Source organism: Anser cygnoides, chromosome Z (genome assembly GCF_040182565.1).
Source record: "Anser cygnoides isolate HZ-2024a breed goose chromosome Z, Taihu_goose_T2T_genome, whole genome shotgun sequence".
Taxonomy (NCBI): Eukaryota; Metazoa; Chordata; class Aves; order Anseriformes; family Anatidae; genus Anser; species Anser cygnoides.
The window spans coordinates 25,350,194-25,363,788 of NC_089912.1; the positions used below are offsets into that span (position 1 = coordinate 25,350,194).

Sequence of the window (13,595 nt, forward strand, 5' to 3'; positions counted from 1 at the left end):
CTCAGGAGTACAGTGTTAGCATGAACGGAAATATTATCACCTAGCAAAACACACACATAGTGTTATATTATCACCTAGCAAGACACACACATAGTGTTAGATTATGAACATAGTTTAATTTGATGTACAAGCTGATATATACAATGCTAGGGAAAAAAAAAAAAAAAACAAAAAAAACACTGTTCAATAACAAATAGGTCTTCCCTTGCCAGAACCCATACAGAAGTTAAAGAACTAACACATCATATAGAATGGGGAACAAAGGCCACAATAACTATTTCAGAGAATCACTGAACCAAGGGGCCTCATGAGATCATCTAGTCCAACTCCCCTGACTAAGGAAGGTCAGCTGGCATAGGTTATCCAGGATCACGTCAAATTGGGTTCTAAATACCTCCATGAATGGAGACTCCACAACATCTGAGCACTCTGTTCCAATGTTTCACAGCCCACATAGTAAAAAAATAAAATTGCTCCTGCATGGGCTCCTCTCCACGGGCTGCAGCTCCGGCCCGGGGCCTGCTCCTGCGGGGGCTCTCCATGGGCCGCAGCCTCCTCCAGGCCACATCCACCTGCTCCACCGGGGGCTCCTCCACGGGGGGGCTGCAGCGTGGAGATCTGCTCCGTGTGGGACCCATGGGCTGCAGGGGGACAGCCTGCTCCACCAGGGGCCTCTCCCTACACAGGCCACAGGGGAACTGCTGCTGCCTGCCTGGAGCACCTCGTGCTCTCCTGGTGCACTCACCTGGCGGGCTGCAGGGCTGCTTCTCACTCCTCTCTCCCAACTGCTGTTGTGTAACAGTGTTTTTTTTGTTTTTGTTTCCTCCCTTTCTTAAATCTGCTCTCAGAGAGGCCCAAACAACATCTCTTATTGGCTCAGCTCTGGGCAGTGGCAGGTCCCTCTGAAGCCAGCTCAAACTGGCCCTTATGTAACACGGAGCAGCTGCTGGATTCTTCTCAGAGAGGCCACCCCAGTAGCCCCCTGCTACCAAAATCTTCTCACACAATCCCTCTACAGTTCCAATGGAACTTCATGAGTTTGTGACCATTGCTTCTTGTCCAGTCCGTTGGGCACTACTGAGATAATTTCAGCTTCCTCCTTTTCTTTCCTTGCCATCAGATAGGTATTTGTACATGTTGGTAAGATACCCCGAGCATTCTCTTCTCCATGCCAAGAGCATCCCCAGCTCTCTCAGCCTGCCTATATGAAAGATGCTACAGGTCTTTAGCCATCTTCATAGCCCTGCAGCACACTTGCTCCATCAATTTTGCAACATTCCTGGGCTGAAGAACCGAAAACTAGACAGTGCTGCAGCCTCACCAGTGTTCTGTAGATTTTAAAATGCTAGGAGTGCTCTGCTTAACATAGCCTATGACCTTGTTGGCTTTTTCTTTTTTTGCTGAAAGCATGCAACTGCTGCCGCTTCATCACCTTGCCTACCATAGGACCAAGGACCTCCCCTGCAGAGCTGTTTTTGAGGTGGTTGGCCTGTATTGCACACTCTCACCTGGGACTATTCCTCCCTTGGTGCAGAACTTTGCCCTTCCCTTCATTTAACTTCATGAGATTTCTGTGTACTCATTTCTCCAGCTTGTCATGATGCCTCTGGATGGCCCATCATACTTTTGAAGTATCTATGATTTTGCTGAGAGTACACTCTAATCCCATTATCTGGGACAGTTTTTCAATCCGCCAACCAACTAAATATCAAAGACCGACCTTGTCAGCTCATCTGTGACATTTACCTCTATTTAGTAAAACCTTTAACACACTATCTACCACTCTGTCTATTTGGAGAGAGAATTTAATGTTTTTATGACACAAGGTAAATGAGTAAATCTACCCAGTTCTATGTATTTTGTCTCCCTTCTATCTATTGTGCTGGTCTTCCTAACTAGCCCATGTTATATTTAGCAAGTCAAAAGTTAAGTTCTAAGTTGCAACAGCCTTTAACCTTAATTTAACCTTAACTGTAAGTTTACATCACAGCAATACTTCCTTCCTTATCCACCCAAATAACCACCCCAATAGCAACTGAGGGCAACTAAGAGTGTTAATAACTTCCTCAGAAGAGGAAGGTCCTGTTGCTCTGCTCAACAAATTTTGTAATACACCCAACCATGATAACCAGTAGAAACTGTAAACTATGATCTCATGTCTGAAGTCAGACCACTGAAGTCAGACCAAGAGAAGAAATTTGCCAGTTTAGCTACCATGCTACACATCTTTACTACTATTAAATAATTTCCTATGCCTCACATGACAAAACTCAGAGCTGGAAAGCAAATTCAAAATTTTAGGCCATATTCCCGAACTTTGAAGATCACTAGTTCTTTCAAGGGAGGTTAGCCACCTCACTGGAAGTCTATTCATAAGGCAGCTGTGTTATCAGAAATTTTTCAACTAGAGAAAGCCTAAGTTCAATTGTCTTCTACCACTTTTCTCCTCTGTCTTAAAAAGATGAAGTCTTGTACTTTAAGGTTGTATAGTCATCTTCTTCTGCTCAAACCTCCTCTCCCCTTCCCCCCTTGAACAGCTCTATCTGAATAACTCTGCAGGATTCTCTTGAGCTGTCTACTTACATCTGCCTAGTTTAAGTACTACATTTGGAGAGACAGATGAAATATGACTTATTTGCTACAAAACTTCGTTGTAGTACTTGTTTGAAGTTTTGGTAGAGTCAATAAGCAGAGTTCATGTAAACACAGAAGATGGGTACACATCACTACATAAAACTGGCATGCACTACCAGTGCACGAGATAGTTGGTTCACATTAAGTTAAGCAAGTGCAGAGAATATCTTGCTTATTAAAACAACCCAATCAATATTGAATGATATTTCAGCAGAAGGCAATGCAGTTTAATACCCAGTAAGAGTGGCTAAGTCACATCTGTCACATGAAACAGAAAGAGCTTTAATAGTATGCAGTAAACAAGTCAACAGGATAACTAAAGCCATGTTTTCCTGCTTCTGATGCTGGTATACTTATTTGCTGTTTTCCAGCTTTTTGTTCCTTTGACTCCTAGGCTTCTCAACTCACTCACGTAGAAATGACACAGCATACGCAGAAGTTTAAGAAAATAGGTTTTATTTTCAAAATTTATAGAAAAATGTTGACATTCCCTAAAGAAAGAAGCTTGACAGCAACTTTCTGTATATATTTCAAATAGAAACTAAAGCACTTAAATTAACAAACACAAATGCAACTACCTATAACTATTTACAGTTTTCTACAAATACTAAAAAAGTGAATTAATGCCATTGGATAACATGTAAAAATATTTAAAACATGTCCATACTTGCACGTTCCCAAGTGTATCTACAGTCAAAATCCATATCTGAAGTACTAGCCCAGGCAATGTGCACATAAAAATAATCCCCATTTTAAACATTGACAGTTCCCTTTAACGTACCAAGTTCCACATTTTCTCCCAGTAGAGTTCCTCCCTTAAGTATTATTACTATATAAACAGGGAAAATGTGACTCACTGTCAGTCCAGTTCAGTTCATTTTTGCCATTTTTTGATTGGAATATTCTACCTTGTTTCGCTTCAACATTCAAAATTAGACTAGAAATGTAATGGCTTTTTTTGGATATACAGAATGGAATACTAAATATCACATTCAGCATATTAAAGAACACTATACACATTCATAAATAGTTTAAATATAAAATATAATATTTAATTCTTGAATGTTAATGTTGTACAAGGACTTTGGTATAAGTGTCTTAACAGTGCTTACTCTTATTGGCTTCTTTTGAAACTCCCTGATTTGCTCACAATTTATGTGTGTATAGCAGCCACCATTTCTGAATCCTTTTGTGACAGGGCTGGACTTGTTTGTGGAGGCTTATACAAAAATACTGCCATGATCACAAAGATGATTGTGACGATTTTGCAAGCAGCACCTGAATGCAAAGAATAGAAGAATCCTTCAATGTTGAGACAAAAGCATTTCAGCTATTCATAAAGTTTCACACGTTGAATTATACTGTAAGATTTTAATTGGATTTTTAATTGATACTATGAATTTCAGTGTGTTTTAGATGAGCGAAGGGCAGGTATAGTCAGTATTTCAACTGACTTTAGACCTCTCATCTGCCTGTTGGTTCTTGCTTCCAGCAGCTGCTATTGCCATTACTTCAGTTCTGTATTTCTTCACCCCATTCTAGCCTAAAGTGCAAGTCTTCCTTATTTCTTGCTTCACTACTGTTCTTTGTTGCATCAGTATTCTATTTGCCACAAACTAGAACTGTCCATATACAACAGGATAAGCATTCTTCCTCAGCTATCTTAGAAGGTTATTCAACTTACCCACCAGTGGTGCTGACTGGTGTTTTGACCAACTTTGGGTGGGGTTATATTCTATCACTGAAATATACCTGAGAGATACTGAAACCTGAAGTTAAGACTTTTGATGTTTCAGTTTAAAGATTAGATGCTAGCAGTTCAGTTTATGCACTTTAAGTACTACAATTACTAGAAGATATGACAATATGACAACTGCATTATCACAAATGTAAGCTTAGCCTGCCTTCCCTCCCCAAGACATACATACACTTGAAAGGAGCAGCTTGTTAGACAAGTTGGGAAAAAATTTGTCTACTGTTCAGAGATTTTCATGTTGTTAATTGAATAAAAAGAAATAAAATATGGAAAGAGTGAATTCCTCTTACACCATAAGCTGTCAACAGGCCAAAATAGTTAAGACCGAAATGTGTACTAAGCCCTTAAAATTCAGTAGATAAAGTGTGACAAAAAAAGAGACTTGAAAAGTAAAACAATTTTGTATTGTGGTTAAGTTTTTGTATAGGCTTTTTTTTTTTTAAGAACCAGTTAGTAGAGTCTTGCTCCTTCCCCCAGTATCCTGCTTTTTCTGTTTAGGGAAAACAAAGGTTTTTGTTATTGCTGATGCTGTTTTCTTTAAAGACCATTGCTAAGACAACAAAAGTTGAATGTTGTTTTAAAAGAAAACTCCTTCTAGGAGTCAAGGTCAGCATATTACCCTGTACATGTGTTTAATATAAAGAAGCCACTTACTTATGCCCATCAGCAGATACGCCATTCTTTCATTGTCATACACCCAACAGGCTCCTTTAGTTTTACATTCATCAATATCCCACAGAGTACAACTGTTATCTATTGCAACACCAAACAAAATTGGTCCAGGAATAGTACCTAAAAAAATCATGGCAACATGTTGAAATGTTAAGTGTTTGGAATAGTCTTACCTGATCTTAATGCATACTGTGAAATGTCAAGCTGGTGGGGAAGATAAGGTGGGAGAGCCACACACTAAAGGTAAGCCCCATGACTTCAGCTAAAATGCTTGTATTAATTACATAGCAAGCATCTCTTCAACTGATCTCAGTGAATAAATAGGATGCACAGAATTTGTTATATATACAGCTCCAGCTTTACCAAGCAAGTTTTTTCAAAGACTTGAGCTTTTCATAAGTTTTTCAGTTTTCATTGGAAAAGTGTAATTAACATTAGGGGATAAAACAGGTAATTATTGAAGTAGGATTTTAATGAAAGGAAAAGAAAGTCCCTTTGTGTAACACACACTAACCTGTTCCAAATACAGAGGAACAAAATATTGTTATGTTAATGTGTTCGATTATATATTATTTTCCCATTACTCTGATGTAGTCAAGCTTCTAGGAAAAATTTCATGTAGAATGAATATCATTTAATATTATTCCTGCTTAGAATTCACTACATTTGTGTGATTTTTATCACAACAATGCTTTATAAATCACAGGTGGTTTGCATCCAGTTATAGCCAGTTTTACTACAAACGCTTGAGGTACATCACTGCATGTCTACCTAACCTGCTCAAGGCCTAAGCTGTTCTTGAGGAAACATGCAGCTATGTCATCACTATAAATCCTCTATATAGGGTCCCTGCATGATCCATTAAGTCTATAGCATAATTATCTTATCAGTAGTAATGCTGTTAGTTGCTGCCTTCTTTAACTACAGTCACTGCAGGCAGTTCAAGTTCTTAGTAAAATTTCCATCAACCTTTAGAGTGTGCTTCCTTTTGGAGAAAGTGACAGAAGGCGCCTTTTGCTGAAAGAATGACATTTACTGACATTTTGTTCTTGCACATAACAACAAGAAAGGCTAAAATGGACATGCATACCTATTTTAAATGAATTTGAATTTTGATAGCATTTGCCTTCTAACAAGTGCATTTTCTAAGCCAACAAGAGGCTGCTACACACCCTTCTGAAAGCTTCTTAATACATCACGTTGAAGTCTAGAAAAATGTCAAAAGGAGACTGAGAAACAGGAGTTTCAACAAGAAAGTCATACCCAGTAGTCGTAGAAATACTGACTGTACTCCAAGAGCAAATGAACGCTGTTTATCTGGCACACATCTGTAAACAAGACAATTTAATACAGAAAACAAGTTTTAACTGTTCCATTTCTCAGCTATATTCCTCAGTGAATGTTTTAGCTTAATATATTCTTTTCACAGGGTTTTAGAAATCCTGTGTGCAGAACAAATAACTAAAGGACTTTAAGAGATTCTTTGACCAATTAATATTATATATATAAATATAAAAGCAATTTCTATAAAAGGTTAAAGGAACAGAAATTAAACTAGTTTAACACAACAATCTAAGTAAAAATCTAGCTTAGTAGCAGCACCCTGATACACTGTTGAACATCATCTCCACAAAACAACTGTTTAAACAACAGTTTAAGGCCAGTGCCAGAATGTTAGTCCTGAGCTACTGTGCATGAAGAAGCAATACATAATTGAGACGAGGCTACAGCACAACACCCTTATAACCTTTACATAGGCCAGAAGTGATTAATTATAAGGTTGGGTGACTGTCTTATAGAAGTCAGTATCATTTCTAACATAACAACTAGTAGAATTTACCTCCTATCCATTTCTTTCAGATATTTCCTTAGCAGCAAACATTTTATCCTGATAATGTCTTAAAGATACTACACAAAGATTAACACAACATGATCTATCTCCTTTATACAACTAAGTTCCTGCAGCATTTTGTGTACTCATACTGCAGCATGTATGTTGAAGTATTTCATCTAAAATGAGCAGTTAGCACCAGCCACTCTTAGGATTCCCTTACCCATAAAAGCAAATGCAGGTAGGAGGATGAGCAGTCTTGCGTAGTGTGGGTGTTTATTTCTAGCACTTGAATACTGTCACAAACACCTAGATTTACACTTCAATGTGTACAGAATAAGCTTGCTGAAGAGATAGAATATGCTATAGTCATTTAACTCACATTTAGCTATTTAAATTATTTCAACATTTAAACTGCTCTACAGTCCTCTCATCAGAAACTGTTTCAGCGTTTCAGCTTATATAAAGATTCCAAATTCCAAATGTTACTGCTTAGAATTAACAGAATAAAATTGTCAGCTCAATTCTGAGGATCATGTAACTTTTCTGTAGCCAGACTAACAGGACAAATTCTTAAGCCCAGGTTTACACCAACCCTAAACAGGAGATTACTACAAAGTAAAGTTGCAGAATATCATTCCTCATCCCACCCCCACCCTGAAACCTGACAAAAAAATAACAGCTCCCCCTCGCCCAAGCATCGTGTGAGTAGTATGCGTGTTTATTCATCACGAATATTTTCTCTCCACAAATATTGGAGGTAAAGTCACATTTCAAAGTGAAACAGCTCCACTTCCACTAAAAAAAAAGTGTATCTAGCTGTCATGCATATTAATGTTAGAGTGTTAGGGATCTGAAAAGCAGCCAAGCCAGCAGTTAAGACACATACATGCTGTCAGGTTTTATATTAATTACTGTCATAGAATCCCCCTATTACAACATTAATATGATAGGTAGTCTACAGTTCCTGTCAGTAGAATTTTGTACATTAGAACCCAATTGAGATAGGAGTCAAGGAGTGAGAATTAAGTACCTATTTACTGTTTTATTTTATTGGTAAATTTTGAAAAACTGGAACTACGTACACAGGGTAGTTGAATACTTTCTTCATCCAAGCACATGGCATATTTACTCTTTCTTCTTTTCAGAAAAGCAGCCAAAAGAGTGCTCTCATGAAAAAGGGAGCTTTTTACTTTTGCTACAAGTTGGAAAAGGTTATTTTTACAAATTCAAAGAGTATTTGCAAATGTAACTATAGAAATAGTAAACAGTGACATGACTATCCTCTGCTTCAAGTACTGCCTGCTTTATGCACAAAATAAGGCAACAGGAAATCCCCTTGCACATTGCATCCGTACTCCAAAATGAAATGAATTAGATTTCACTGATCAGAGTTTTCACTAAAATGCTTTTTTCCTCTGAGCCCAAAACTTACCTGAGAATGGCCACAGTTGTTGGAGTAACAGCCATAAACGTAAAAACAACAGCAAAAAAGAAGAAGATCAGAAATAAAGGTAAAACTGTGCATCGTGTTGGACATTTCCCAGATATAGCTTCATAGAGAATGTCTTCTGAACCATTTTCTCTTTTCGGCTTCCCAATACAGGAACAGTTGTAGTAAGCCTATAAATAATTTGTAAAACAAAATTTAGCTCTAAGAACAACAAAGAGTGACAGTAACATTGTAGATGTTCAGTATGTCTGCATCCCACTGAATACAAGGAAAATAAGCTTGCTTTAAAGTACGGGAAACAGTCTACTTCCTTATGATCAGATAACAGGTAACCCTCATTTTTAAAACCAGTTCAGCACAACTTGACTGATCCAGCTCACCTGAGCAGCAACTATGTCTGTTTTTTTTGATATAAAAAGACAGTGACAGTCTATTTTTGTGTAACAAGTTGAGACACAAACATAAGAGGCATAAAACTAAAGGCAGATCCTACAGCTAGAGCCACAGTCATATGCAATACATGAAATTATGCAAGACCAGCAAAATAAAACTTGAAAAGCTAGCTTTCACACTCAAATCCTGTTATCCATCAGTGAAGGTAATCAGCACCAAACATTCTTTATAATTAGGAAGGGGCAAGCTTCAGAGTCTTCAAACCTATTTTTCTGACTGCCAACTTTATTCAAAGTAAATTCAGGTTTGATGTATTTTCAGAGTAGAAAGTTTAGTAGAAGCGACACTGCACAAGTGAGAAGCATATCAACATTCATCCTACTGACAAATATTTGCTTCCAATCCACATCAATTTTTCCTGTAGTAATTACCACTTAGTTTCAGAAATACTGTCATTTACTGGCATACTAAGGGAAGAATGCTTTCCACATTTAATACATTTTGTATGAAACAAAAACAGACCAGGTCAGCTACCTGCATAAGATAAAGTACCTTTTTCATGTTGGTAAGAAGAGATGATGTACATCCTGCGTAACATGGGGAAAAGTACTGGACTTTATCTCTGCCACAAACTGGGTAGTATGTAGAACGCAAGCATTTGCAGTTAGCATTACATGGTGCTGTTAAGTTATGTAGCATGCCTGTTCTGGAAGGTAAAGAAGCTTTTTAATAAAAAAGTTAAACCAGCAGACATGTAAATAAGCAATACAGTATTTATAGGATAATAAGTCTCAGAATATTTAGTTCAGATTATTTATGCACATAATTGTTCAAAAACAAACCAATATTCCTAGTAGCTACATACAACTCTAGGAGAAATTCCCATTTATTCTGCACGTAGCTATTTTGTGCTATTATTACTTCCATAGGTTATTTCTCCAAAATACGTTCACAAAACAGATGAAAACTCCATGTCTCAACCGAGTTCTTCTACTGTCTCCACTCTCCCACATACATATTAAATTGAGTAAATTGAGTTGTAAGGTTTAAGAAAAATGCAGCAAGATTAAACCCAGTATTTGGTGACATTTATTTTATTAATCATATTCCAAGTTTTGTTGTTTTGGATTCGAGTTGCAAACCCATTGCATTTCTACAAGTTTTAACCCTGTTGTGCAGGCATCTACATCATTCCAGAACCCAGATGACTGCACACAGTACATGCAGGATGCCATGACAAATTCTTAGCCTTAAACATCTTTCCTGGCTGTTTAGGGAATAACTAAATAAGAATAGAATTTAATTTATCTCTTGCTTATTACAACCATTCTTGATCTATTCATTTTGCTTCCAGTACAACCATGCTATGGCCTATATTTGAAGTGGTCCCAATATGTTGTCAATGTATTGTTAACATAAAGTCAACTTGAGATGTGAGAAGACATTATGTCTTAAGGCATAACTGGAGAAAATAAAAACACTTTTTGATTTTATAATAGTGGTGCACATAATAAGCACAGAAGCTTCATGGGTTAAAAGTTCAGTCAGTTGAAAATAGTCAGCTGAAAACAGGATTCTGAGAGTCAGTAGCTGAAATATTGTTCTGTAATCTGAAAGTTTCAGATTCATTACCTTAAAGTTAGGATCCTTCAAGAGAATTTAACATGGTCATAAAAACTAAGAACAGAAATAATTTTTCCAGGAATTAAGCTGATTAGTTACATTGTATTCAGACTGCATATGGAATATTAGGGACATCATATCTACTTATGTACTTAGTTTTGTAACAGTACGGTTGAGCCCTACCATGTCACACTAGCTCATTCTTCGGATAGTGAAGAATCAAGAGTCAGTTTGCTCTGGTTTAAAGCATCCCAGTACACCATAAGCAAATTCACAGGTAATTTACTAATCACTAGTTTGTTCATACAGTGCCTTATTAGTATAAGGCATTTGTCAAGCCTAGAAATATTTGATCAATTGAATGACAACATACGACCTCTGTCCACATGTGCAGATGTCTCACTTCCCTGACCTAAAAAAGGGACTGAAACTTGAAGTACTCTCAGAGAAAAATTAGAATACAGAAGAAAGTTTCATGTACATGGGTTCTTATGAAATGGAAATTCTTGTTCTATCATCTTTTTTTTTCTGGAGAAACACAGCACTATAAGGATGTAAAAGTCTTTAAAAGCTCTACAGGTTGTGTGTTCTGTAATAGAAAACAAAACAAGGAGTCCCATAGATGTGTGGGAATGAACAGAAATAATCATAAGTTTCTGTTCCTTCAAGATTAAGGAAATACTAGATAAACAAGTGTGGCAAAAAACACCTCGTTGAAGCACATACTAGATTAAACCATACATGTTCATTCTGCTTATAGTTTAATTTAATAGTACAACTCACAGTTAACACTGAGGGCTATTAAAAACAACATACTTTGTTCACTAATATTGGAGCTCAGAAGTAATCCAATATTCATGTGCTTCTGCTACTAAACATGCAAATGCTCCCTCACGACCACCAGCAAGCTATTTTCAATAGAAATGGAATGTTTACCATAAAGGATTTCTTCAAAGTCTCCACAGAAGTTCATCTACATCAGTTGCCAAGTCAACTCTCAAAACACCCTCAAAATTTATTCTTTCAGAATCATTTGTTCAGTAGCATATGCTATTTAATATAAGTTATTCATATGGAAGCTATTGTGTAAGTGAAACACTTGGCTATTGTTCCACAAGCTTTTAAGTTTTTTTTTAATTACCACTACATATTTCAGCTTCTCATTCCTTCATGGAAAGGAAGCTCAGAACTAGCACTACATTAGTGCTACTCACTCTGATGGAGGTCTTATCTCAAAAGAACTAAAATCCAACGTATAACAGTGAATTAGATAAAACAGAAAAATTGTTGATAATAGATACTGAGTGGATAGTTATTTCAGGATTAGTTAATGCTAAGCTGTTGTAAAAGGTCTACAGCAACACAGTTGCAACTACGTAACTGCTAAGGTTATGCAAAACTTAAACCAAATTAACTGCATTTATCTTAGGATGAAAATCAATTCAGCTGTACCTTTTGCTAGCTGATCATTAACATTGGACATACAATATGATTATGCATTATTCACAATATATATATCTGTATTAGTCACAACATAAATAATTTCACATGCTATTTCCTGTACAACCTCTTCAATGATCAGCAATATGTCGATTATTTTGCTCAATATGTAACTATAAAAGCTTTCCACAAGTTTACATCCTAGTTTTCACAGATCTGAAGTGTCTACAACAACCTTCCTGCTAGCATTTTTTCATACCCTAAAGCAATGCCATGTTTTAAGTATCAGCGCATTCAAAGACCTGTGATGACATTTGTTATAGCAAGTAGTAAGGATATAATCAAAATGAGTAATAACTTAGGCTTTCAAGTTCTTTTTTTTTTTTCCTCCAGTCAGTGTGAAGTTTGTGTTATTCAGTTTGCCATCTAGATGGAGTATAAAGGAACAGTTAAAATATCATGGCACTAAGTTTCTGCTCTGTCCTCAGAGTTCTACCTGACTTTCCTGGGACCAATCCTTTTAACACTAAAAAGTCTGCAGAAACAAGCGATACACCTTCTAAGATACTTTTCCCATATATGCATACAGCTGATTTTACTTATCAGGACAGTGCATAACTCTGATATAAAGACATAATCAACATACAACATGCCATGATGGCTTCACGAACATGCTGTGCAGAGTTTAAACAGAATGTATCCTTTCAATAAAAAATAAAAAAGCAACTGTGGCAGAATCAGAAGCCTGACATCCAATCACTACTGCCTTCAAGGCCTCTGAATTTCTGACCTGTTAACCTAAAGTCATCTGAGTTAAAGTTTTCACATTTACCTAAAAGAGAAACATGAAAAATATCTGGTCAGTCTTTCACATCACTCTTTGCTATTATGGGGAAAAAATGTAATATCCCAGTTATGTCTATGTGACATAAGAATATTGGTAACTTTCATATCCTATGAAATTTGTGCACTTCATTGCCTCTATGAGTAAGATCTGATTCTTCTATACTGTTCTATTATTATATGCTCAGTTAAAATTTGTCAATAAAAAGCCTGATTAATATCAAGTGAAGAAACCATATAAGCCTATTTGTTGATTAGAAGTTTACCATTTTTTCCTAGAAGTATTATCCACATGCATTTGTTTTAGAGACAAAACCAATTCCACTGTCCATCCCCCAGTCTTCTACATCTTTATGGTGCGTTTTATCATATTGCACCTGCAAAATTGAAAGATCTTCCCCCATTCCACTTGGGTGAAAAGGCATTTATTTGGACCTTTTGGAACAGAGCAGATTCTATCTTTGTAGAAGTGCTATGGTGACCTAACCCATTTCTAAAATGGGGGATTTGGGTAGACAACATTGAAATACTGAGAAGTTAGTCATTCAGCTGTACAGCAGACTGTGCATGCTCTGTTATTGGAGCCATCTTGGAATTATTTTGCACATCTTCTGGCTCTTTGGCATATCCTCAAGCAGCTGGAGTTGCCTTTGTGTTATGAATTGAGGGAGTAACTGACCAGTTGTCAGTTTTGGCACAGCTAGCTCTCTTCTTCCTGTGTTTAAGTATTGCTCACTTTACAGAAGTGTTTACTGGTTAAGACTAACTGTAAGGTTTAAATTCTCATATAATTCCTTAATAAGGCATGTTAATACATTTTATATAACATACTGCCTATGCTGGTGATAGGATCATGTGCATTTGATGCTGAAGAATTCTTAGAATTGTATTCTCTTAAAACACTTATTCTTGAGGATAATGATTTTTAATCTTGCTTCATTTTTACTGTC

General features: G+C 36.8%; 1 protein-coding gene across 2 annotated transcripts in view; it reads right to left on the reverse strand.

Annotated features, from left to right (window-relative positions):
* Positions 1–3,085: 3,085 nt before the first annotated feature.
* The window catches only part of LOC106043747 (solute carrier organic anion transporter family member 4C1), a 31,604-nt gene continuing 21,094 nt past the window's right edge, over positions 3,086–13,595 (reverse strand). The window contains exons 9-13 of one of the 2 annotated variants that reach the window (XM_013193424.3): positions 9,292–9,445; positions 8,329–8,516; positions 6,326–6,390; positions 5,045–5,182; positions 3,086–3,912 (exon numbers count right to left, since the gene is read on the reverse strand). In XM_013193424.3, coding sequence (XP_013048878.1) covers positions 3,788–3,912; positions 5,045–5,182; positions 6,326–6,390; positions 8,329–8,516; positions 9,292–9,445 — 670 coding nt within the window. In that variant the 3' untranslated portion in view covers positions 3,086–3,787. The other variant, XM_066988204.1, reaches the window with a different exon arrangement.